The sequence below is a fragment of the Procambarus clarkii genome, chromosome 14, assembly GCF_040958095.1.
Source record: "Procambarus clarkii isolate CNS0578487 chromosome 14, FALCON_Pclarkii_2.0, whole genome shotgun sequence".
NCBI lineage: Eukaryota > Metazoa > Arthropoda > Malacostraca > Decapoda > Cambaridae > Procambarus > Procambarus clarkii.
In genome coordinates this window covers 33,569,567-33,594,513 of record NC_091163.1, presented here as the reverse complement: position 1 = coordinate 33,594,513, position 24,947 = coordinate 33,569,567, and the positions used below count along the sequence as shown (strand labels likewise).

Sequence of the window (24,947 nt, the reverse complement as noted above, 5' to 3'; positions counted from 1 at the left end):
CATTTTCCGTGAATCTGTTTCCCATTTTCAACCTCTGGATATTATCCTTTACCTGCAATTTGTTGTTTATGAATTTGTAGAATAGGCCCGGTTCTGTTTTACATTTATCTGCTATCCCTTTTTCAAAATTTCTTTCTGCCTCTCTCCTTACTGCTGTATAGTTGTTTCTCGCATCTTTGTATCGCTGGTATGTTTGGGGGTTTGGCCTCTTCCTATACTGATTCCATTTTTGTGTCTTTTGGTCTCTTGCCCTCTCTAAATTTCTGTCGAACCAATCCTGTTTTCTGGCCCTGCATCTCTGTTTTGGTATGAATGTTTGTGTGCCTTCCTCGTATAGTTTTAAAAATTTGGCATACATTTCATTTACTTCCCTGCCTAGCAACAATTCTGTCCAATTACACTCATTAAAAAAATTTTGAAGTTCCCCATAGTTGCCTCTCCTTAAATCGAGTTTATCAACTGTTTCAATGTCCCCATTTTCTTCTAGATGATATCTTAAAGCATATTTAATGTCTAACAGGACGTGATCACTCTTTCCCAAGGGAGGAAGGTACTGGATGTCAAAAATCTCTTCTTCTTTCCTGGTGAATACTAGATCCAGTACTGACGGTACATCTCCTTCCCTCATTCTTGTGGCTTGCTTTATGTGTTGATACAAGAATGTCTCCAGAATGAGGTTCACAAATCTGCATGTCCAAAAGTCCTCCGTTCTTGCTTCATAGGCCTCCCAGTCTATTGCTCTAAAGTTGAAGTCCCCTAGTATCAACAGTCGTGATTTATCTTTATCTGCTTGTACAATAATATCTCTCATGACCATTATGAGGCCCTCTCGTTTGTCATCCAGTTCTTCCTTTGTCCATGTGTTGCTTGCTGGTGGGCTGTAGGTATTTACAATTATCAGCTTATCATCCTTATTCCAGACCTGCAATGCCATTATGTCAATATCTCGAGGGTTTTCAAATATTAACTCTTTTACCTTCAGGTGTTTTTTCACCAGTACAGCCACTCCTCCTCCCTTCCTAGTTTTCCTGTCACGTCTCCAAACTGAGTAGCCTCTTGGGAATATGACTTCATTTATTATATTTCCTTCAAGTTTCGTTTCTGATAATGCAACAATATCTGGGACCCTAAGCTGGATTATATCTTGCAACTCCAAAGTTTTTGACCTCACTCCATCTATGTTGGTATATACAATTTTCAGGAACATGTTCCCTTTTCCTTTGCTCTTTACTCCCCCTTCCACTACTGATCTTGTTGCTTTGTTTTTATGTACCATTTCACAAGCTTTCCAGTCCCTGTCACTTTGTAAAAAAAAGAATTTCTGTCTTCTTCATTTCTATCCCCATTTAGACGTTTTGCCTCAATTAGGTTCATTTTCAGCTTTTCTCTGTCTTCCTTGGAGAGGTCTTGTCTTATTGACCAAAATTTGCCAACCTCATCACTCTGCAGTTTCCTGGCATTTCTTAGCACTTCCATCATGTTTTTCACTCCATTAAACGTCACCCTTAAGGGGCGGTTCTTTTCTTTCTCATATTTTCCTATTCTTCTAAAATCACAGTGTAACACCGCTCTATTCTATTGTAACACCGCCCTACTCTATTATGTACCACTGTAATGATGGAACACCACTATAATGTACACACTACTTATCCTGAGTAACACTTCCTCATCGGTTGCACTTGATAACACTGTTATGAGCTGACATATGATGGTAACACCGGAACCAAAGGTACACTGCCAATAAGGAAATGCTAACACAAGGATTAAATACGCTGCCACCATCTGCCTTTGACCATTGAAACTATATCAAGCAACGAGGCAAGAAACATTGCTTGACTAGGAGAGTACTTTCTATGACTGTCATTAATTATGTAAACGGTTGTCAGCCACTATATCCAAAAGGCTAAGAGGATTCAACAATTGACAAAGACGGGAAATTTAACGAGTTTATTGAGACCAAAATTATGTCAATCACCACTTATAAATGCTACTCTAACACTGGCAAAAAGTTAAGAAATTTGGACATGGAACAAAAACTCAGAGATCACACACATTACCTTAAGCTATCTGTCTCTCCCTGGCTGAGATGTTCTTCACAGCCCCGCTCTCGATCCCGGTGTACCGCACTCTGTCTTTCTTATGTTCCTACAGGCCCTCTATATACAACCCCCCACAGGGGGGAGGGGGAGATCTGCTGTTGCTACCCACCAAAAGTGTACAAACACTCAAGAAATATTTCAAAAAGCTTGTTTGACATTCACCATACACTCTTCAAGAGAGGAGTTATTAATTACATGTGTGACTGACCTCTGACCTGGCCAAAAGGGGGAGATCCAGGGATGTTTACACATAAGAATCTGGAGTCTAATTTCCTTGCATGAAATATTACATACTTGAAACTATGCTGTCTAAGACTAACCCAGGAATTTTTAATCAATAAACAAGATAAACCGGAGGTCATCTGGGCTGACCTCTTGGAGAAGGCTTCCCTGGGTGTGAACTCTAAGGGGGGGGGGAGGGGAGGTCCTGGGTGTTACAACAGACATTTTCCTTTGAGCCTTCTCCTAAACCTACTATTTTCTCTATGATTTTCATCTCTTCTGCCGCTCGGTCCACCCTAGATGAAATTTCCTTCTCTAAACATCCAAAAATGATTATGGACTTAGTTCTATCTGCAGTGTTTTGTACCAGTTTACTGTTGGTAACCAGTTCTTTCCTAATTGCTTGCCTAATTTCTGCTTCTTGTTGGTCATTTCTGGTTTTGACTTCCGGACACACTTCTTTGATAGTCTCTTTCTCTTTTACAACTTCAGCATATGTCGCTTTTATTTCTTCTTTATACTTTTCTAGTTCTTTATTCACCTCCTCTATGTGAGTTGTCAGTGAAGTTTCCAGTTGGAGATCCTTACCTAACTCTATGTTAGCCCTTAGGCTTGCTTGGAGTTGTTCACCATATGAGTCTATTTTCTTGTTTATGTCTTCAAAGTCACCACACTTCACTTTCCATGCCTCATTTTCTTTCACTAGTTCCTTGATTTGCTCCTCCTGATTTGTTACCTTGTCTGTTAATGCAGTAATAATCTTACCTTGTTGAAGCATACTCCCTTTTAGAGTGCAAAGCTCACTCCAAAGAGCTCCATTGTCCTCTTCCAATTTAAGCACTTTTTCTTCATACTTCTTTTGCATATCCTCAATTATCTCTAACCTGCCAAGAACACCTCCTTTCCTTATATCTTGTGGTGAGAATCCTTTGAAACCATCATTTGATGGTGTGTCTACATTCTCAGTGGGGGTGGTGGCGGCGGCCATCTTTGATTTTGTTCTAGACCAAAACAAACTTTTCCACTCGGCTATTTTCACTCACTTTTACTTGTTTTTTGTATTTTATTTGCTTTTACTCTTCCCTGAACCTTTATGTAACCTGGGACCCCACTGTAGCCCTCAACCTGTGCCCAATACTTAGGTAATTCGATATTTCCAGGAGCTTGCTGCAGTGTGACTTCTGCCTCCTCCAGCTTCACCTTCCAGTGTGTGTGTGTGTGTGTAATTACCTAAGTGTAATTACCTAAGTGTAGTTACAGGATGAGAGCTACGCTCGTGGTGTCCCGTCTTCCCAGCACTCTTTGTCATATAACGCTTTGAAACTACTGACGGTCTTGGCCTCCACCACTTTCTCACTTAACTTGTTCCAACCGTCTACCACTCTATTTGCGAAGGTGAATTTTCTTATATTTCTTCGGCATCTGTGTTTAGCTAGTTTAAATCTATGACCTCTTGTTCTTGAAGTTCCAGGTCTCAGGAAGTCTTCCCTGTCGATTTTATCAATTCCTGTTACTATTTTGTACGTAGTGATCATATCACCTCTTTTTCTTCTGTCTTCTAGTTTTGGCATATTTAATGCTTCTAACCTCTCCTCGTAGCTCTTGCCCTTCAGTTCTGGGAGCCACTTAGTAGCATGTCTTTGCACCTTTTCCAGTTTGTTGATGTGCTTCTTAAGATATGGGCACCACACAACAGCTGCATATTCTAGCTTTGGCCTAACAAAAGTCATGAACAATTTCTTTAGTATATCGCCATCCATGTATTTAAATGCAATTCTGAAGTCAGAAAGCATTGCATAGGCTCCTTGCACAATATTCTTTATGTGGTCCTCAGGTGATAGTTTTCTATCTAGAACCACTCCTAGATCTCTTTCTTTATCAGAATTCTTTAAAGATTTCTCACATAATATATAGGTTGTGTGGGGTCTATGTTCTCCTATTCCACATTCCATAACATGACATTTATTAACATTAAATTCCATTTGCCAAGTGGTGCTCCATATACTTATTTTGTCCAGGTCTTCTTGAAGGGCATGACAATCATCTAAATTTCTTATCCTTCCTATTATCTTAGCATCATCAGCAAACATGTTCATATAATTCTGTATACCAACTGGTAGATCATTTATGTACACAATAAACATCACTGGTGCAAGAACTGAACCCTGTGGTACTCCACTTGTGACATTTCTCCATTCCGATACATTGCCTCTGATTACTGCCCTCATTTTTCTATCAGTCAGAAAATTTTTCATCCATGATAGAAGCTTACCTGTCACCCCTCCAATATTTTCCAGTTTCCAGAACAACCTCTTATGTGGAACTCTGTCGAAAGCCTTTTTTAGGTCCAGATAGATGCAGTCAACCCAACCATCTCTTTCCTGTAATATCTCTGTGGCTCGATCATAGAAACTGAGTAAATTCGATACACAGGATCTTCCAGATCGAAAACCATACTGTCTGTCTGATATTATATCATTTCTCTCCAGGTGTTCTACCCATTTAGTTTTGATTAGCTTTTCCAATACTTTCACTATTACACTTGTCAATGATACAGGTCTATAATTGAGGGGGTCTTCCCTGCTGCCACTTTTGTAGATTGGAACTATGTTAGCCTGTTTCCACACGTCTGCTACGATTCCTGTACACAGGGATGCCTGAAAGATCAGGTGAAGTGGAATGCTGAGTTCAGATGCACATTCTCTCAGAACCCATGGTGAAACGCCATCTGGGCCAGCTGCTTTGTTCTTCCCGAGCTCCTTTAGCATATTTTCCACATCATCTCTAGACACCTCTATCCGCTCTATGTTGTTCTCTGGAATTCTTATTGTGTCTGGTTCTCTGAAGATTTCATTTTGTACAAACACACTTTGGAACTTTTCATTTAATGTTTCACACATTTCCTTTTCATTTTCCGTGAATCTGTTTCCCATTTTCAACCTCTGGATATTATCCTTTACCTGCAATTTGTTGTTTATGAATTTGTAGAATAGGCCCAGTTCTGTTTTACATTTATCTGCTATCCCTTTTTCAAAATTTCTTTCTGCCTCTCTCCTTACTGCTGTATAGTTGTTTCTCGCATCTTTGTATCGCTGGTATGTTTGGGGGTTTGGCCTCTTCCTATACTGATTCCATTTTTGTGTCTTTTGGTCTCTTGCCCTCTCACAATTTCTGTCGAACCAATCCTGTTTTCTGGCCCTGCATCTCTGTTTTGGTATGAATGTTTGTGTGCCTTCCTCGTATAGTTTTAAAAATTTGGCATACATTTCATTTACTTCCCTGCCTAGCAACAATTCTGTCCAATTACACTCGTTAAAAAAATTTCGAAGTTCCCCATAGTTGCCTCTCCTTAACTCGAGTTTATCAACTGTTTCAATATCCCCATTTTCTTCTAGATGATATCTTAAAGCATATTTAATGTCTAACAGGACGTGATCACTCTTTCCCAAGGGAGGAAGGTACTGGATGTCAAAAATCTCTTCTTCTTTCCTGGTGAATACTAGATCCAGTACTGATGGTACATCTCCTTCCCTCATTCTTGTGGCTTGCTTTATGTGTTGATACAAGAATGTCTCCAGAATGAGGTTCACAAATCTGCATGTCCAAAAGTCCTCCGCTCTTGCTTCATAGGCCTCCCAGTCTATTGCTCTAAAGTTGAAGTCCCCTAGTATCAACAGTCGTATTTATCTTTATCTGCTTGTACAATAATATCTCTCATGACCATTATGAGGCCCTCTCGTTTGTCATCCAGTTCTTCCTTTGTCCATGTGTTGCTTGCTGGTGGGCTGTAGGTATTTACAATTATCAGCTTATCATCCTGATTCCAGACCTGCAATGCCATTATGTCAATATCTCGAGGGTTTTCAAATATTAACTCTTTTTACCTTCAGGTGTTTTTTCACCAGTACAGCCACTCCTCCTCCCTTCCTAGTTTTCCTGTCAGGTCTCCAAACTGAGTAGCCTCTTGGGAATATGACTTCATTTATTATATTTCCTTCAAGTTTCGTTTCTGATAATGCAACAATATCTGGGACCCTAAGCTGGATTATATCTTGCAACTCCAAAGTTTTTGACCTCACTCCATCTATGTTGGTATATACAATTTTCAGGAACATGTTCCCTTTTCCTTTGCTCTTTACTCCCCCTTCCACTACTGATCTTGTTGCTTTGTTTTTATGTACCATTTCACAAGCTTTCCAGTCCCTGTCACTTTGTAAAAAAAAGAATTTCTGTCTTCTTCATTTCTATCCCCATTTAGACGTTTTGCCTCAATTAGGTTCATTTTCAGCTTTTCTCTGTCTTCCTTGGAGAGGTCTTGTCTTATTGACCAAAATTTGCCAACCTCATCACTCTGCAGTTTCCTGGCATTTCTTAGCACTTCCATCATGTTTTTCACTCCATTAAACGTCACCCTTAAGGGCGGTTCTTTTCTTTCTCATATTTTCCTATTCTTCTAAAATCACAGACAATTTCCTTTGAGCCTTCTCCTAAACCTACTATTTTCTCTATGATTTTCATCTCTTCTGCCGCTCGGTCCACCCTAGATGAAATTTCCTTCTCTAAACATCCTAAAATGATTATGGACTTAGTTCTATCTGCAGTGTTTTGTACCAGTTTACTGTTGGTAACCAGTTCTTTCCTAATTGCTTGCCTAATTTCTGCTTCTTGTTGGTCATTTCTGGTCTTGACTTCCGAACACACTTCTTTGATAGTCTCTTTCTCTTTTACAACTTCAGCATATGTCGCTTTTATTTCTTCTTTATACTTTTCTAGTTCTTTATTCACCTCCTCTATGTGAGTTGTCAGTGAAGTTTCCAGTTGGAGATCCTTACCTAACTCTATGTTAGCCCTTAGGCTTGCTTGGAGTTGTTCACCATATGAGTCTATTTTCTTGTTTATTTTTTCAAAGTCACCACACTTCACTTTCCATGCCTCATTTTCTTTCACTAGTTCCTTGATTTGCTCCTCCTGATTTGTTACCTTGTCTGTTAATGCAGTAATAATCTTACCTTGTTGAAGCATACTCCCTTTTAGAGTGCAAAGCTCACTCCAAAGAGCTCCATTGTCCTCTTCCAATTTAAGCACTTTTTCTTCATACTTCTTTTGCATATCCTCAATTATCTCTAACCTGCCAAGAACACCTCCTTTCCTTATATCTTGTGGTGAGAATCCTTTGAAACCATCATTTGATGGTGTGTCTACATTCTCAGTGGGGGTGGCGGCGGCCATCTTTGATTTTGTTCTAGACCAAAACAAACTTTTCCACTCGGCTATTTTCACTCACTTTTACTTGTTTATTGTATTTTATTTGCTTTTACTCTTCCCTGAACCTTTATGTAACCTGGGACCCCACTGTAGCCCTCAACCTGTGCCCAATACTTAGGTAATTCGATATTTCCAGGAGCTTGCTGCAGTGTGACTTCTGCCTCCTCCAGCTCATACACTCCCCCACACATACACACATACAGTGTGTGTGTGTGTGTGTGTGTGTGTGTGTGTGTGTGTGTGAAAAAAGACAGCTTTGAATGTATTGAAATGCCATTTTCTGGGTGAGTCCCGGAGGCTCCCCAGACCTATCCAGGCTGATATGAATATCCCTAACTTTGACATCAGTCAATGTAGGTGGAGTTCTAGGCCTACTGGGGACTACGAGCCAAAACCTGGCCCCCCCTCAGAGAGGCACAAAGAGTAATGGCCTGTAGAAATACACATGTGATTTTGGAGAATTCTATATCTGCCATCGACTGGGACAAGCACCCTGAAAGGTAAGCGCCCCAAAACAAACCCCTATTCTGGTTAAAACAACGAAAATAAACAAACAAGTGGACAGAACTCCCCAAATGATAACGAGCAAATGAGCATGACGTCACACGAGCCGTGCCGCATGTCTGCGCAGTTCCCCCCTCCTCAGGAGAGGAAAGCAGGAGCCCCAGACCCTCCGTGCTGGTGATCCACACCCCAGTTCTGAGGCTAGATATCAACATACGCAAAAACCTCCAACCAGAGGGAGGGAGGGTTGCTGGGGAGCCTCTGGGACTCGCTCAGAAAATGGCTTTTCATTACATTCATCACTGGTTTTCAGGGGGTAGCCCCTACGGCTCCCCAGAGCTACTTCACCAAAGACGAAAAAGAAAAGGGACTTACCTAGGAAGCGGTCGGTGCTCACATCTCAACTCAAAGTCGAGACAGGCTATAGCCGCCGATCCAAAGTGACACAGGCCCGACAAAGCCCAGGAATGTTAATGAGGTAGCATGCAGCCAGGACCCTGTTCAACCACCAAAAACCCCGTACCCGAATGTCATGTTCCCAGAGATGGCAACAAGAGCAGCAAACTTACGAACGTCATGAGCACAGGGATAGACCACAGGCTGGCTAGACTTAATAACAATGCGGACGACCTGAGAGACCCGTACCCGCGAACAGAGAAGAAGGGAAACTGAAACCAAAGCGCGTCCCTGGACACAAAACATGATGCACCCACGGCCTGACCAACCAAGCATCAACAACCCAAGGACTCCTCCAGAAACCTGCAATCTCATTGTTCACCAGAAAAGAAGGAGACAGCTGCAAACGAACAAACCTATCACCACGACCAAAAGAGCAGAAACCCCTGCGCCGTAGGAGAGCATGAAGCTCTTCAACCTGACCCCCAGAGGCCAATGCCAACAGGAAAAGAGCCTTAGAAAAACAATCCTGAACTGAAGGGGCCCACAAAAAACCGAGGAGAAGAGAGATAGGAGAGCACTCTGTCCAAAGACCAGGATCGCTCAGGCTGCACATGAGCAGGCCGGATGTGAAACAACGCGCGAGACAGCTTGCGGAACTGTACAGAAGTTACATCTATACCGAAAGCAAGCTGCAGCGGCTCCGCCAATGACGCACGATACGAGGCGACAGTATTCCGCATAAGAGGACGGTCCTGGAACAACCACGAGAGAAAGAACAACACCACCCAAACTGAAAGGAAAGTACAGAGACGAAGAGTCAAAAAGAATCGGAAGGATTGCCAGGAAACTTCATACTGCCTCCGAGATGAAGCCCTTAGGTGGGAAACCATCAAAGAAGCCACTTGATCACCATACATATGGCGATAAACCCCGAGTCAAAAACACCAAATGCAAAGACTCGAGGAGAAGAGTGAACCAGTCTCATAATGGACCAGACCGATCTATTGAATGAGGCGAAGCCGCGGAAAACCTCCGGGTTCGGACACCGGGCAAGCAGTGACTGAAACTACGGCTGGGCCGGCCACCACGGGGCCAAGAGGACTACTCGCCCTTGTTAAGTCTCTAAGCAAGCCAGAACCTGGAGCAACAGCTGAACTGGGACAAAGAGGTACAGGAACCACCACATCGATCAGTCCTGGTGGAAGGTGTCAATCCTGATGGCCTCATGGTTGGGGAAGGGCGCCACATATACCGGAAGATGCCTCGACCACACCGATCCGATGAGGTCCACCTGAATGGGCACCGGAACTTCTGGCAAAGCCAACTGAATGAGTCAGCATCGACCGTCCATTCCGTGGACAGGGGAATGAACCGGGAGAGGCCGTTCACCAGGACATTGGACACCCCCCCCAGAAGTGAACCCCCAGGAGAGCCAAACTCCGAGAACTCAGCAGACGAGTCACCTGAAGCGACCAGCCCCAAAGAGCCAAGGACTGCATCGAACCCCCTCAATTCAGGCAATGAACCACCAGGGAGCAGTCAGAATGGAGCCGGATCGTCGATCTGCGGGCGACCTGAACCCTCCGAAGCGCGAACCACAACTCAGCGAACACCCGCACCGTGCTGTGGGCCCAACGGAAGGACAGACCCCACTGCCCCCGGCTGGCCTGGTGAGCACTGGTCACAAAGCCCCAGCCGAGAAATGACGCTTCCATGAACACATCGAGCGATGGCTTGGATAGGCGCCAAGGCAATGAACCCAGAAAAAACCCGAAGAGGAAGCTGACAATGCAGCAGCTGACGTAAGGCCCCCTCAGGGGTCGAACCCAGCGATCGCATGAGAGGCGAAAGAAACGTCCCCAAAGAAACCAGAACAGCCGACAAGGACAAACCCGACCGGTGAGTAGATCATCATCGCAAAGTTCAGACTCCCACACAAACCCTTGAGCAACCTCAGAGCGACCCGGGAACCCGCCAGAAACAAACACACGGGACTGCAGCTGAAGGAGAGACTCCAGAGGGAGAGACAAGGAAGTGGTCTGAGAATCCCATACAAGACCCAGCCAGGTCCGAACCTGGGAGGGAACCAGATGGGACTTCTGCCAGTTCACCAGGAACCCTAACCCGGCTAGCTGGAAAAGCACTAAACCCTTGGCGAGCAGACACATGGACCAACTGGGAGCCCAAACCAGCCAGTCGTCAAGGTAGGCCAACACCTGAACACCTAACAGACGCATATAGGTCACCACGACTCGGATAAAGAGTGTGAACATGTGAGACCCCAGGTTCAACCCGAACGGGAGACAACGAAAGCAGTAACTCTGATGCCCCACAACAAAACCAAACCAGTCCCTGAACCCAGGATGAATCAGGACATGCCAATACGCGTCCTTGAGGTCCAAGGACACCATCAAAGCACCCGGCTCCACCAGCAGCCGGACCAGGGGCAGAGTGGTCATCCAAAAGGAGGGGCAGGAAACCCAGGGGTTCAGACATGACAAGTCCAGAATGAACCGCAGGTCCACACAGTCCCATTTCGGAACCAGAAACGGCAGGAAACCCACCTGAGAGATGTCGTCATTTCGACCACGCCCAAGCTCACTCACTCCAAGACGACCTGACAAAGCGCAGGAGAAGAGGCCTGCCCTGCCAGCCCCTAACCCCCCCCCCCTAAGGAGGAGGAGCCACCCAACAGCACCGCAGGCCGCGAGAAAAAATGCAAAATGGCCGATGCTCCTTATGAGAATCCGACCTGCGCACAGAGCGATCACCGCAAAAAGATCACCAGGCTGCACCTGGCTGCACCAGGTGCAGCCGGGACCGAAGGTGGCACCGCTCCAAAACTGGCACCTGTGGCCTACCCGACGAGCAGAACCACGAGCCCTGGCACGACCCCTCCGGGAAGAACCCACCCGGGAACCCCGGAGAACCAACAAGTCAGACATTGGGCAGCAGCTGGAAGAAGCTACCCGCATATATTGCTCGACCGCATAGGCCGCAAACATCAAAAGACAAAAGGGCAAAGACAGTCTAAGAGCCAAGGCCCAAGCGGATTCTATGGAGGAAGCGAAAACCACCTGTCAACACGAGACGTGCAGTGAAAACCACCTGTCGACACGAGAGACGTGCAGCAAAAAACCACGACAGTGCATCCCGCAGGATCGTCGCAAACAACTTCAAAAGTGCAGACGACGCACGACCAGCCGAGACCAAAGCACCAGACCCAAGGAACGGCCCCAAGCGCCTCCACCACGTCCTCAAGCCAATCCGAAGACAGCTCCAGGAGGGAAAAGAAACGCAGGACTGAAGCCAACAGGCCACGTGCACGCAAGTCCTCAGCCACAAGCGCCGCCAACAGGCCACGTGCACGCAAGTCCTCAGCCACAAGCGCAGCCAACAGGCCACTTGTGCGCAAGTCCTCAGCCACAAGTGCAGCCAACAGGCCACGTGTGCGCAAGTCCTCAGCCACAAGCGCCGCCAACAGGCCACGTGCGCGCAAGTCCTCAGCCACAAGTGCAGCCAACAGGCCACGTGCACGCAAGTCCTCAGCCACAAGTGCAGCCAACAGGCCACGTGTGCGCCAGTCCTCAGCCACAAGCGCCGCCAACAGGCCACGTGTGCGCAAGTCCTCAGCCACAAGTGCAGCCAACAGGCCACGTGCGCGCAAGTCCTCAGCCACAAGCACAGCCAACAGGCCACGTGCACGCAAGTCCTCAGCCACAAGTGCAGCCAACAGGCCACGTGTGCGCAAGTCCTCAGCCACAAGCACAGCCAACAGGCCACGTGCACACAAGTCCTCAGCCACAAGCACAGCCAACAGGCCACGTGCGCGCAAGTCCTCAGCCACAAGCACAGCCAACAGGCCACGTGCACGCAAGTCCTCAGCCACAAGCACAGCCAACAGGCCACGTGTGAACAAGTCCTCAGCCACAAGCACAGCCAACAGGCCACGTGTGCGCAAGTCCTCAGCCACAAGCACAGCCAACAGGCCACGTGTGCGCAAGTCCTCAGCCACAAGCGCAGCCAACAGGCCACGTGCACACAAGTCCTCAGCCACAAGTGCAGCCAACAGGCCACGTGCACGCAAGTCCTCAGCCACAAGTGCAGCCAACAGGCCACGTGTGCGCAAGTCCTCAGCCACAAGTGCAGCCAACAGGCCACGTGTGCGCAAGTCCTCAGCCACAAGCGCAGCCAACAGGCCACGTGTGCGCAAGTCCTCAGCCACAAGTGCAGCCAACAGGCCACGTGTGCGCAAGTCCTCAGCCACAAGTGCAGCCAACAGGCCACGTGCACACAAGTCCTCAGCCACAAGCGCAGCCAACAGGCAATGTGCACGCAAGTCCTCAGCCACAAGCGCAGCCAACAGGCCACGTGCGCGCAAGTCCTCAGCCACAAGCGCAGCCAACAGGCCACGTGCACGCAAGTCCTCAGCCACAAGCGCAGCCAACAGGCCACGTGTGCGCAAGTCCTCAGCCACAAGCGCAGTCAACAGGCCACGTGCACGCAAGTCCTCAGCCACAAGTGCAGCCAACAGGCCATGTGTGTGCAAGTCCTCAGGCACAAGCGCAGCCAACAGGCCACGTGTGGGCAAGTCCTCAGCCACAAGTGCAGCCAACAGGCCACGTGTGCGCTAGTCCTCAGCCACAACCGCAGCCAACAGGCCACATGCACGCAAGTCCTCAGCCACAAGTGCAGCCAACAGGCCACGTGCACACAAGTCCTCAGCCACAAGTGCAGCCAACAGGCAATGTGCACGCAAGTCCTCAGCCACAAGCGCAGCCAACAGGCCATGTGCGCGCAAGTCCTCAGCCACAAGCGCAGCCAACAGGCCACGTGCACGAAAGTCCTCAGCCACAAGTGCAGCCGACAGGGAAGGAACCTGCACGTGAAGCTGAACCATGCCAACATCCAGCAGAAGGGCCGGAACAAAAAGGCACTCATTAAGGTGCTCAAAGTTGCCCCCCAGGTAAACCTGGACCACAGTCAACGCCTCGCGCCACTGAAGTGTGTGGGTATGACAGAAAGCTTCCCAAGCATCCAGCGAGAACAAAGGCCAGTCCATAAGCCAGGACGAACCCTGAACCTCGTAACAAACCCGGTACATAGACGAAGCCCCAAACCTGAAAGAAGATAGATCCATTATGGAGGCATACTCCGGGTCGTGCAGGAGGTAAGCCGCAATGGCCGCCCGCACCTCAGCAGGCGAGACGCGGGAAGCTGAAAACCTCTAGAAGGACGGGACTGAAGGACCTGGAAGGACACGGAACCGAACCCGGGGAGGTGCCGAACCTAAATCCAACTCGTACGCAGAGGAGGGAAAGGAAAACCCCCACTCCTTGTAACAGTAAGACTCGCTTGTAGAGTGTTCCGACCCTCCAAGGGTCCAACGGGGCCCAAGGCCCCCAAGCCAGCTCCTCCCCAAACCAGCTCTTCCCCAACCCCGGGAGCCTCCACGTCAGGCCTCGGGAGCAAGTCGTCCTCCAAAGCCCCGGTCTCACAAGAAAAAGCCGGGGCGGCCAGAATGGCAGAAAGAAAATGGGCCCAATGATCAGACCCTGGAGCTATGGCTGGAGGAACAGACTTGAATGCCTCCATCTCCACCCCGAAAGGGGCAACCCCCGAAACCGCCCTAGTCTCAGAAACCTCTGAACCCTGCCCTGACCCCGAAGCCCTCAGACACTTATGAGCCGGAAGCAGGGGGTGGGTGGGTGAGGAACCAAATGAATTACAGCAGGGAAAGAACAAGGGGGCGCGGACTGAACCAAGGCCGAAGTGACCAACACCTCAAAGTCTGGGTCCCTATAAGCAAAACGGGGCAGCCTCAGGGCATCTGGGGAAGCAACCAACCGAACACGTTGCAACAACCTAAACCTATCCTGCAACGTGCGAGCCGCCTGCACCCCGAACAATGTCATCTGTAGATTGGGTGAATTGAGTCACAAACAAGTAACAAATCTCGAAGGACTCCGAGTCGAATGTGTCACCGACCCAACAGGCAGCATGACGGAGGCAAAATCAATAAGCGTCGCCCTGAGACAAGGGGGACAGAGCAACCCTCAAACTCACACATAGCGAGAGGAGACTCAGGGGTCACATCCATCAGACCCGAGTGCCCCCGCGGAGTTTCCCAGGGCCACTAGACTGGGTCTGCTAAGGGTAATCCCAGGCAGTGTACTGCTAACCAGCGCCTAAGTGACCAAACAACACTGCTCAAGCTGAACCCCCGGGACGTGTCCACTCACGAGGGCAAAGCAGGGGGTACCACCAAACAAAAGCAACCCTAGTAAAACGGGAAAGTAATACCGAGGCAGACCCCCCCCTCCCCCGCCAATCGAAAAAAAAAATCCTCGCAAAATGGCAACGTACCAAAAGGGAACAGAGCCGGCTGTTGTTATAGGTGAAAACTAGCTGCGCAGAACCCCGCACCCCTACAAGTGCAAATTCTACCACTTACCCCAAGGTAAACAAGGGCGGGAAACCCCCCCCCCCCCAAACACTCAGGGCGTTCAGTCGCTGAGCAGCAAAAGACCAACAGAGGTAGACCCAAGGTGACTTGTGGATGATAACCCCAAGCTCCAAGGGCGGTACTTACAGGGCACTTAGGGAAGGGAACCCTAAGCGCATGCAGCACGAGCACCTTGGAATAATACTCCCAGTTCCCACGCACCGTAAGAGCAGCACTGAACCAAAGCATAACACAACACAAGAGTCAGGAGCTGGAGCCACACGACTGCGATGCATCACACCAGCCGAAGAACTGTGGTGTGGATCGTTGGCACGAGGGTCTTGGGCTTCCCCTTTCCCCTCCCGGGGAGGGGGGGAGCTGCCTAGACATGAGGAGCAGCTTGTGTGCCGTCATGCTCGTTTGGTAGTTTTCATTTGGGGAGTTCTGTCCACTCGTTTGTCTATTTTTGCCATTTTAACCAGAACAGGGGTTTGTTTTGGGGTGCTTACCTTTCTGGGTGCCTGTCCCGGTTGATGGCAGATATAGAATGCTCCAAAACCACATGTGCATTTCTATAGGCCATTGCTCCTCGTGCCTCTCTGAGGGAGCCAGGTTCTGGCTCGTAGTCACCGGTAGGCCTAGAACTCCACCCACATCAACTGATGCCAAAGTTAAGGATATTCATGTCAGCCTGGATAGCTCCGGGGCCATAGGGGCTCCCGAAGAAAAAAATTAATTAGTAGTTAGTAACAGTTGAGAGGCGGACCGAAAGATCAGAGCTCAACCCCCGCAAGCAAAACTTGGTGAATACAGTGTAGTGTACACTGAGTGCTGACCACAGTGTAGTGTACACTGAGTGCTGACCAGTGTAGTGTACACTGAGTGCTGACCACAGTGTAGTGAACACCGAGTGCTGACCACAGTGTAGTGTACACTGAGTGCTGACCACAGTGTAGTGTACACTGAGTGCTGACCAGTGTAGTGTACACTGAGTGCTGACCACAGTGTAGTGAACACTGAGTGCTGACCACAGTGTAGTGAACACTGAGTGCTGACCACAGTGTAGTGAACACTGAGTGCTGACCACAGTGTAGTGTACACTGAGTGCTGACCACAGTGTAGTGTACACTGAGTGCTGACCACAGTGTAGTGTACACTGAGTGCTGACCACAGTGTAGTGAACACTGAGTGCTGACCACAGTGTAGTGTACACTGAGTGCTGACCACAGTGTAGTGTACACTGAGTGCTGACCACAGTGTAGTGTACACTGAGTGCTGACCACAGTGTAGTGAACACTGAGTGCTGACCACAGTGTAGTGAACACTGAGTGCTGACCACAGTGTAGTGAACACTGAGTGCTGACCAGTGTAGTGTACACTGAGTGCTGACCACAGTGTAGTGTACACTGAGTGCTGACCACAGTGTAGTGAACACTGAGTGCTGACCACAGTGTAGTGTACACTGAGTGCTGACCACAGTGTAGTGTACACTGAGTGCTGACCACAGTGTAGTGTACACTGAGTGCTGACCACAGTGTAGTGTACACTGAGTGCTGACCACAGTGTAGTGTACACTGAGTGCTGACCACAGTGTAGTGAACACTGAGTGCTGACCACAGTGTAGTGTACACTGAGTGCTGACCACAAGGTAGAGAAACACCAAGATGACAGTTGACTTTATTAATAAAAATGTTTCAGGCTTTAAAACAAAAAGTTTCCTATATATATAAAGTTTACTCTCATCTTGATGTGTCTCCATATCATCCTATATATATAAAGTTTACTCTCATCTTGATGTGTCTCCATATCATCCTATATATATAAAGTTTACTCTCATCTTGATGTGTCTCCATATCATCCTATATATATAAAGTTTACTCTCATCTTGATGTGTCTCCATATCATCCTATATATATAAAGTTTACTCTCATCTTGATGTGTCTCCATATCATCCTATATATATAAAGTTTACTCTCATCTTGATGTGTCTCCATATCATCCTATATATATATAAAGTTTACTCTCATCTTGATGTGTCTCCATATCATCCTATATATATATAAAGTTTACTCTCATCTTGATGTGTCTCCATATCATCCTATATATATAAAGTTTACTCTCATCTTGATGTGTCTCCATATCAAAAGTGTTTATATAGAGGCAATACTACACTCAGTTGGGTGAGAACAATGTGACCTTCAGCAGCATACCTTCACTGAGGTGTGGACAGTGTTGACATCTGGGAAGAGTTCCTGGCACTTCTGGAGCCAATCTTCTACCTTCATGCTGCACTCATCAGCTGTGTCTATGGTTGTGCCAACCTCCTGTGCTGTGTTGACTGTGTCGAGGCTCCCCAACATGGCCTGCAGCTGAGTCTTCCCTTCCTCTCCTTGTGTTGTCATATCCACCACACTGGTATCCTCCAGTTCCAAGAGCTTCATTGCTGACTTGTTCTGCTCTACCAGAGCATAGAGTCTGTCCTGGAGCTGGAGGTGTTGAGTCTTCCAGTCCCCCAGCTGCCCCCGGTACTCACCCAGCTGGGACAGTACCTCTTCACAGCTGGTAATGAGGCTGCTGATGCTACTCTTCTGCTCCACCAGGGAACGTAACTTCTTACTGATGCCTCTGGTCGGAGCTTTATTGGGTTTTGTGGGTACCGTTTTCACTGGCACCACCTCCATACCTTTTAGTTTTCTGATAAAGGCCTCCATACCATAATTGATTGGGAACTGAGTAGCAGCTGTGGCAGTGTGCTGGGCACAGCAGCTGGGGCAGTTCAGCTGACCATTCTTGATAGCATTGTCAATACACTGGGAGCAGAATGTGTGGCCACAAGGCAGAGTGCGAGGCCGTAGCAGAGTGTCACCATAATTGTTAAAACACACTGAACATTCCTCTGGGTTGTTATCCTGTGGATAAAGAATATTTGGTTAAGTTACATGTATTTACAACGAAAAAACTATCTTCTAGGTGAGTCCCCCCGGTTCTCTGGAGCTATCGGACTGATATGAGCATATTAGTCCGAGGTCATCAGTCATCTGGAGTTCAGCCTACCGAGGACCACAAGCCAGAACCTGGCCGCCTCAAAAAGGCAAAGGGAGCAATGGCCTATGGAAACCCCATGTATTTGGGGACATTCCATATCTGCCATCGCCTGGGGTTAGCACCCAGAAATGTAGGCATAACAAAACAGACCCCACATGGTAAGAAAAATTGCAACCAAAGACCGAATAGAGAGGCAGATTCCACCCCCCCCCCCCCATCTAAAGAAACAAGCAAACATCATACACACTGCCACACCACTTGTCCACGCAGCCCTCCCCTCCCTGGGAGGGTGAAGGGGGAGCCCTGGACCTCCTGTGCCGATTACTCACACCCAAATTCAGAGGCTGAGAATCAAAAACAAAATGGAAACCATCGACTGGAGGGAGCGAGGGTGCCGGGGAGCCTCCGGGACTCACCCAGAAAATGGCGTTTCATTACATTCAACGCTGGTTTTCTGTGTAGAGTTCCTCTGGCTCCCTGGAGCTACCAAACTAAAGAGAAGTAAAATAAAAGAGGGCCTAACGCAGGAGGTGGCTGCCACTCGCCCCTCAACTCCAAGTCGAGACAACTGGCTGCAACCTGCAACCCAAAGCCACACACGAAAGACCAGTACCAGGAACAATGACCAAGTAATGAGTGGCCAGAACCCTATCCGACCTCCAAAACCCCCCCCCACATCCGAATGTCAGCCCAAGACATGTTATCATGCATGGCAGCCAAAGCAACAAACTTACGAACATCATAGGCACAAGGGTAGACCACAGGCTGGCTAGACTTAATAACCCTGCAGACGACCTGGGAGACCCGAGCCCTGGAACAGGGAACGAGGGAAACTGGATCAACCCAGAGCGCATCCCCAGCCACAGAAGCCAAAGCATGCAGATAATGGCAAAGAGCCGCCACAAGACACAACATCTGATGCACCCCCAGTCTGACCAGCCAAGCATCAATGACCCAAGGCCCCTCAGGAAAGCGGCCGTCTTGTTCTTCGCCAGAAAAGAAGGAGACGGCTGCAACTGCACAAACCAACCACCAGGACCGAAAGATCAGAAACCCCTGCGCCGGAGGAGAGCAGGAAGCTCCCCCACCAGACCCCCAGAGGTCAATGCCAACAGAAACAGCGCCTTAGAAAAACAGTCCTGCACCGAAGGGTCCACCACAAACCGAGGGGAAAAGAGAGCACCCAGTCCAAGGACCAGCATGGCTCAAGCGGCGCATGAGCAGGCTGGAGGTGAAACACAGCACGAGAAAGCTGACGGAATGGGGCAGAAGTGACATCCTAAATGCAAGCTAGAGCAGCTCCGGCAGCACCGCACAATAAGAGGCGACAGTCCTGATCCGATCCAAAACAGAAGACAATCTACAAAGAGAACGAATATGGTGAAAAGAACGCCAGGAAACTTCATACTGTCACTGAGACGAAGCTCACATGTGGGACACCATCAAAGAAGCTACCTGATCACCATATTAGTGGTGATAAACCCCTGTCAAAAAGACCAGACGCAAAAAGCAGAGGAGTAGACCGAACCAGCTGTGTACCTGACCGGTCCAATTTGCTGAAAGTGGCGGAGCCACAGAAAATGCCCCTGGTTCAGACACCGAGCAAGCAGTGCCTGAAACCAAGACTGGGAAGGCTACCAAAGGGCCAGAAGAGGCCCGACTCTCCCATGGTAAGACTCCAAATGAACCAGAACCTGCAGCAATAGCTGGACTGGAGGGAAGAGGTACAAGTAGCCCCACCTTGACCAGTCCTGCTGAAAGGTGTCAACCGCAACAGCTCTGCAGTTGGAGAACGGTGCCACATATATCGGGATACACTGAGACCACGTCGACACAAAGAGATCCAACTCCGGGAGCCCGTACGTCTGGCAGAGCCAACTGAAGAAGTCGGCATCGACCATCCATTCCACTGACAAGGGAATAAACCGAGACAGGCCATCTGCCAGGACGTCGGACACTCCATGGATATATTTGCCGCACAGAAAGCCAAATCCCGAGAATCCAGCAGATGAGTTACTCAAAGGGACCAGCCCCAAAGAGCCAAGGATCAAAAGAGAATCCCCGCGGTTCAGACAATGTACCACCAGAGAGCAGTCCAAATGGAGCTGGATCGTTAAACCCCGAGTGACCCGAACCCTCCAAAGCGACAACCATATCTCTGCGAATTCCCACACCATACTGTGAGCCCAACGGTGTGGGAACCGACCTGTGAGATTTATATTTATTTAATTTATATGAATTTATATAGAATTTATATTTACGTAAAATTATATATTTCGATAGCAATTGGTATGATAAGTGGACTGTATTTCTGCAATAATCTCACAAATCGTTCCATTACACATTAGGGGGGTTTATATTGAATTTATATATATGCAGCCAATCAAACTACAGTATTAAACTACACATATTAGTATACATTGAGGAAGTTCCTTATCTTATGGTACAGCAGGCCTTAGTCCACCAGGTATAACTAGGATGTAGATACCAAATTATCCTCATTTGAGGCTGCTTCCAACACCCAGTAACTGATATACCAAGATTGCTTCCTCTTCTTGACCTGTCAAAGAACGCTAGCTATAAAGCCAGAATCCTAATATATGACAGGTATATCAGAGAAAACACTGTACAATAGATCAAATAAGGACCAAGGCTTAATTACCTTTTTTGAGTCGATCATTCGTGTTCTAACCGGTTCCCCAATATCTACCTAACATTAATGGCCAAAAATGATTAGATAAACAGGTTTCAGAAAAACACTTCCCTTGAGATTGTTGACAGCGTGTTGATGATGGCAGATCACTACTCTGATCTTCCAAAACACTTAGTCCAAGAGAATTTATAGGAGCCGTAATTTGCTCCACGACTCTGGTCTAACAACAATGGCTGACCCCTCCCTCACCACTGACGCTACTGGCCTACATTGTCCAGATGACAGTAAGTGATAGAAGGGTCACATTTACTCTATTTTAATATTGATAATTAAGTTAATTTATATGAGATGTTTTTATGATGGTAAAGTCCAAAGACTAATGTATTTAAGAATAATTCCCACCATAATAGGTGGTGAATTTATAATAGTATGTGGCAATGATATCCCGTTTTGTATAGACGGAAAGTTCCACTACAAGTTACATTTTCTATGGGTAACTTGTGTATACAACGCAGCAATATTATCTGCAATTGCATTGATATTATTAAATGGTGTCGGATTTTCCGACAAACGGAAGGACGGAGCTCACTGCCCCTGGTGAGCACTGGTCACAAAGCTCCAGCAGAGAATCGAGGCATCCGTGAACTTTGGACATGAACCCCTGGAGGCAGAACCCACCCATCGCGAGAGGTGAAAGGGATGGCCTCGACGCTGAAGCCAGACCCGACCCAGTGAGTAAACCGGCATGGGGAAGGTCAGACTCCTGCACAACTGCTCAAGCAACCACCACATGACCCGGGACCCCCCCCCCCCCAAAAAAAAAAAAACAGCAGAAGGCAGGACTGCAGCAGCAGCAATGCCTCCGGAGGGAGACACAAGGAAGTGTTCCGAGAGTCCCTCACGAGGCCCAGCTGGGTTCGAACCTTTGGACAGAACCAGATGAGACTTCATCCAACTCACCAGGAACCAGAATCCGGTGAACTGGGAAAGAACCACCCCTCTGGTGAGCAGACTAGCAGACCGGCTGGGAGCCACACCAACCAGTTGTCGAGATAGGCCTACACCTGAACCACTAGCAGACACAGAAGGGCCACCACGAACTGGGAAGATGCGTGAATATGCGAGGTACCAGATTCAACCCAAAAGGAAGGCAACGAAAGCGGTAAGCCTGCCCCTCCACCACAAAACCTAACCAGTCCCTGAACTCCAGATGAATAGGGAGGTGCCAATATATATCCCGGAGATCCAGAAACACTAATCAACAACCCGGCTCTAACAGAAGTCAAACCAGGGACAGAGTAGTTATCCAAAAGGAGGGGGCAAGGAATCCAGAGGTTCAGACAGGACAAGTCCAGAATGAATTACATATCCGCATAGTCCCACTTCGGTACTGGAAACAGGCAGGAAACCCACATGAGGGACAAGGTCTTTTCGACCACTCCCAAGCTCACCACTCCAAGATGACCTGACGGAGTGAATGGGAAGTCAGCCCCGAATCCCCCGGTAGAAAGAGGAGCCACCCAATGCCACCACAGGCCGGATGACACAATCCGAAAAACCCACAAATCATGGGATCAGGCATGAGCAAACAGCACGAGTCCCTGCCCCCCCCCCCCCCCCCAGCATCCTGGCAACGGGGCAACCCACGAAAGGGCCAATACCCAGTACGAGAAGGTGGCGCCGGTTCAGAAACTTACAACAAGGCCTACCTCGACCTGCAGAGACTCGAACCCTGGCACGATCCAGCCGGGAGCACGAGAACGCCGACCCCGGATCACCAACAAAGCAGAAAGAGGACAGCAACAGCAGAAGCTGCCAGGATCTGAGGAACAACCTAGACTGCAAACAAAACAGACAAAAGAGTGGAGAAAACCCCAGAGCTAGAGCCCAGGCCAAAGCAAGACAGCAGTCTGCTAGGCAGGAAGACCCAGGGACCGCCCCTCAAAAGAGGTCGGGGCCAGATTAGAGGCCAAGACTGGGCCACACTAGAGGAAACCACCAAGGGCCACCCAAACCTGTACAAGAGAAACTTGAGAGGAAAATCTCCGGGAGACGAAAACGAAGAACCCAAAGGAACCTGGAAATGAACCCAAAACGGAGCCCGAAGCACCACAACTGCTGGCGGAAAACGTATCCTGGAAAAAACAACAACAAGGTGGCTATAAAACATACTATTAGTCATATACAAATAATCAAACACACATTTACATATACACACGGTTCCGGGAGAAGTAAAGTGATACCTCGGCTCACAAATGCCCCTCTTTACGAATTTTCAGGTTACGAGCCCAATTTCTTCGTAAAATCCAAATTGTGTTACGAACTTTGCCTAGGGTAAAGTAGTTTGTTGATACACGTATGGTCGACCTAGCGTGTGGTGGCACGGCGACCGCGCCTCAGTTTAATAGTGCCTCCCGCCTAGTGACAATCGCGCCTGAATTCGTTGTAAAGAATTTCAGTGTTTTGGGATTTTTGGGTATTTGAACATAAAGGTAATTATTATATATCTTGCCATGGTCCCATAACGTTTCGAGATCAATCAATCAATCCCAATCGGGATGATAGCCGACAGAGTGTATCGTGACCCAGCCTGTACTCCTCTTGACATACCAGAAAATATTCTAAGGAAACTACTCCAAGCTTGTATTAAAGAGGCACCCTTCTTGAGCCCGGATGGGCACATGTATAAGCAAGTAGATGGGGTCGCCATGGGTTCTCCCCTAGGTGTCCTGTTTGCAAACTTCTACATGGGTACCATCGAGCAAAAAGTCTTAGTCGACATGAACCTGAAACCGGCCATATACTGCAGGTATGTTGACGACATTTTTACACAGGTACCTGATGTCAGACATCTGCAGGAGCTGAAGGAGGCGTTTGAGCAGAGTTCCGTGCTGCGTTTCACTTACGAGATGGAAAAGGATGGGAAGCTGCCCTTTCTAGATGTAACAGTCATGGAAAAGAGCGGAGGTTTCCACACTGCAGTCTACACTAAGGAAACGAACATAGGAATGTGCCTAAATGCCAACAGCGACTGCCCAGACAGGTACAAAAGGAGTGTTGTTAACGCATATGTCGACCGTGCTCTCAGCCACAGCTCAGAATGGAAGCAAGTCGACGAAGAACTCTGTAGGGTAAGGCAGGTCCTAGTCAACAACGGCTTCTCCAATGGTTTCGTCGAAGACATCATAAGAAGGAAAGTGAAACGCCATGCAACCTCTGAAGAGACAACACAACACCTATACCCCCTATTAGACTATTTTACAGGAACTTCTTTTCCACAGCTCATAAAACGGAGGAAAGGGTCCTGAAAGATATTGTTAATAGAAACGTTATCCCTACACACAAAAATCAGAGGATACAACTGACGATTTACTATAAAACCAGAAAAACGGCCAGCCTACTCATGAGAAACTCTCCAGACACAAAGCAGAACGCTTTAAAAAAAACCAACGTCGTCTATGCCTTCAAATGCCCTCTTAGGGACTGTAAGCTCCAAAAAACCCAGTATATAGGCAAGACAACAACATCTCTTTCTAGGCGTTTAACGATGCATAAGCAACAGGGCTCCATTAAGGAACATATAATCTCTTCCCACAACCAAACCATCGCCAGAGAAATCCTAGTAAACAACACAGAAATCATCGATAGATACAGCGATAGCAGGCGGCTTGACGTTTGCGAGGCAATACACATTAAAAAGTCAACACCAGCAATCAACAGCCAATTAATGCACAACTATATTCTACCCACCTCAAGACTCCGCTCCAATATAGAAGCATCAAGAAATATGGACCAATAGGCTTTCTACAATCACTTCCATTCAATACCCATTGTTTCGTGTTCTGTCTTGTGTTGATGAAATTAATACCCTATTAATGCCACCTCACCCCATCCACCTCACTCAAATGTAGATATAAACAAATTGGAGATGTGTAAGTTCTATTCAGTTGTGTATGTGTAAACTAAAGTCTTTGAAAATGTAAGAAGTTTTACGAAACGCACTCAAGTGTCGCGTCAGACTAGAAATAAAAATGAATTTTGGAGAATTGATTTTTGAATTACCACCAACAGTGAAAAGAAATGTACGAAAGATAGAGAAAATTCGTGTTAGAATTATTAATCTTACTTTTTCGGTCATATATATATATATATATATATATATATATATATATATATATATATATATATATATATATATATGTCGTACCTAGTAGCCAGAATGCACTTCTCAGCCTACTATGCAAGGCCCAATTTGCCTAATAAGCCAAGTTTTCATGAATTAATTGTTTTTCGACTACCTAACCTACCTAACCTA

General features: G+C 47.5%; 1 protein-coding gene across 2 annotated transcripts in view; it reads right to left on the bottom strand.

Annotated features, from left to right (window-relative positions):
- Positions 1 to 24,947, bottom strand: part of LOC123752585 (uncharacterized) — a 147,806-nt gene that overhangs the window by 59,861 nt on the left and 62,998 nt on the right. For both annotated transcript variants that reach the window (XM_069324445.1, XM_069324446.1), the window contains exon 3: positions 17,145 to 17,843. In XM_069324445.1, coding sequence (XP_069180546.1) covers positions 17,145 to 17,843 — 699 coding nt within the window. The remainder of the gene's footprint in view (positions 1 to 17,144; positions 17,844 to 24,947) is intronic.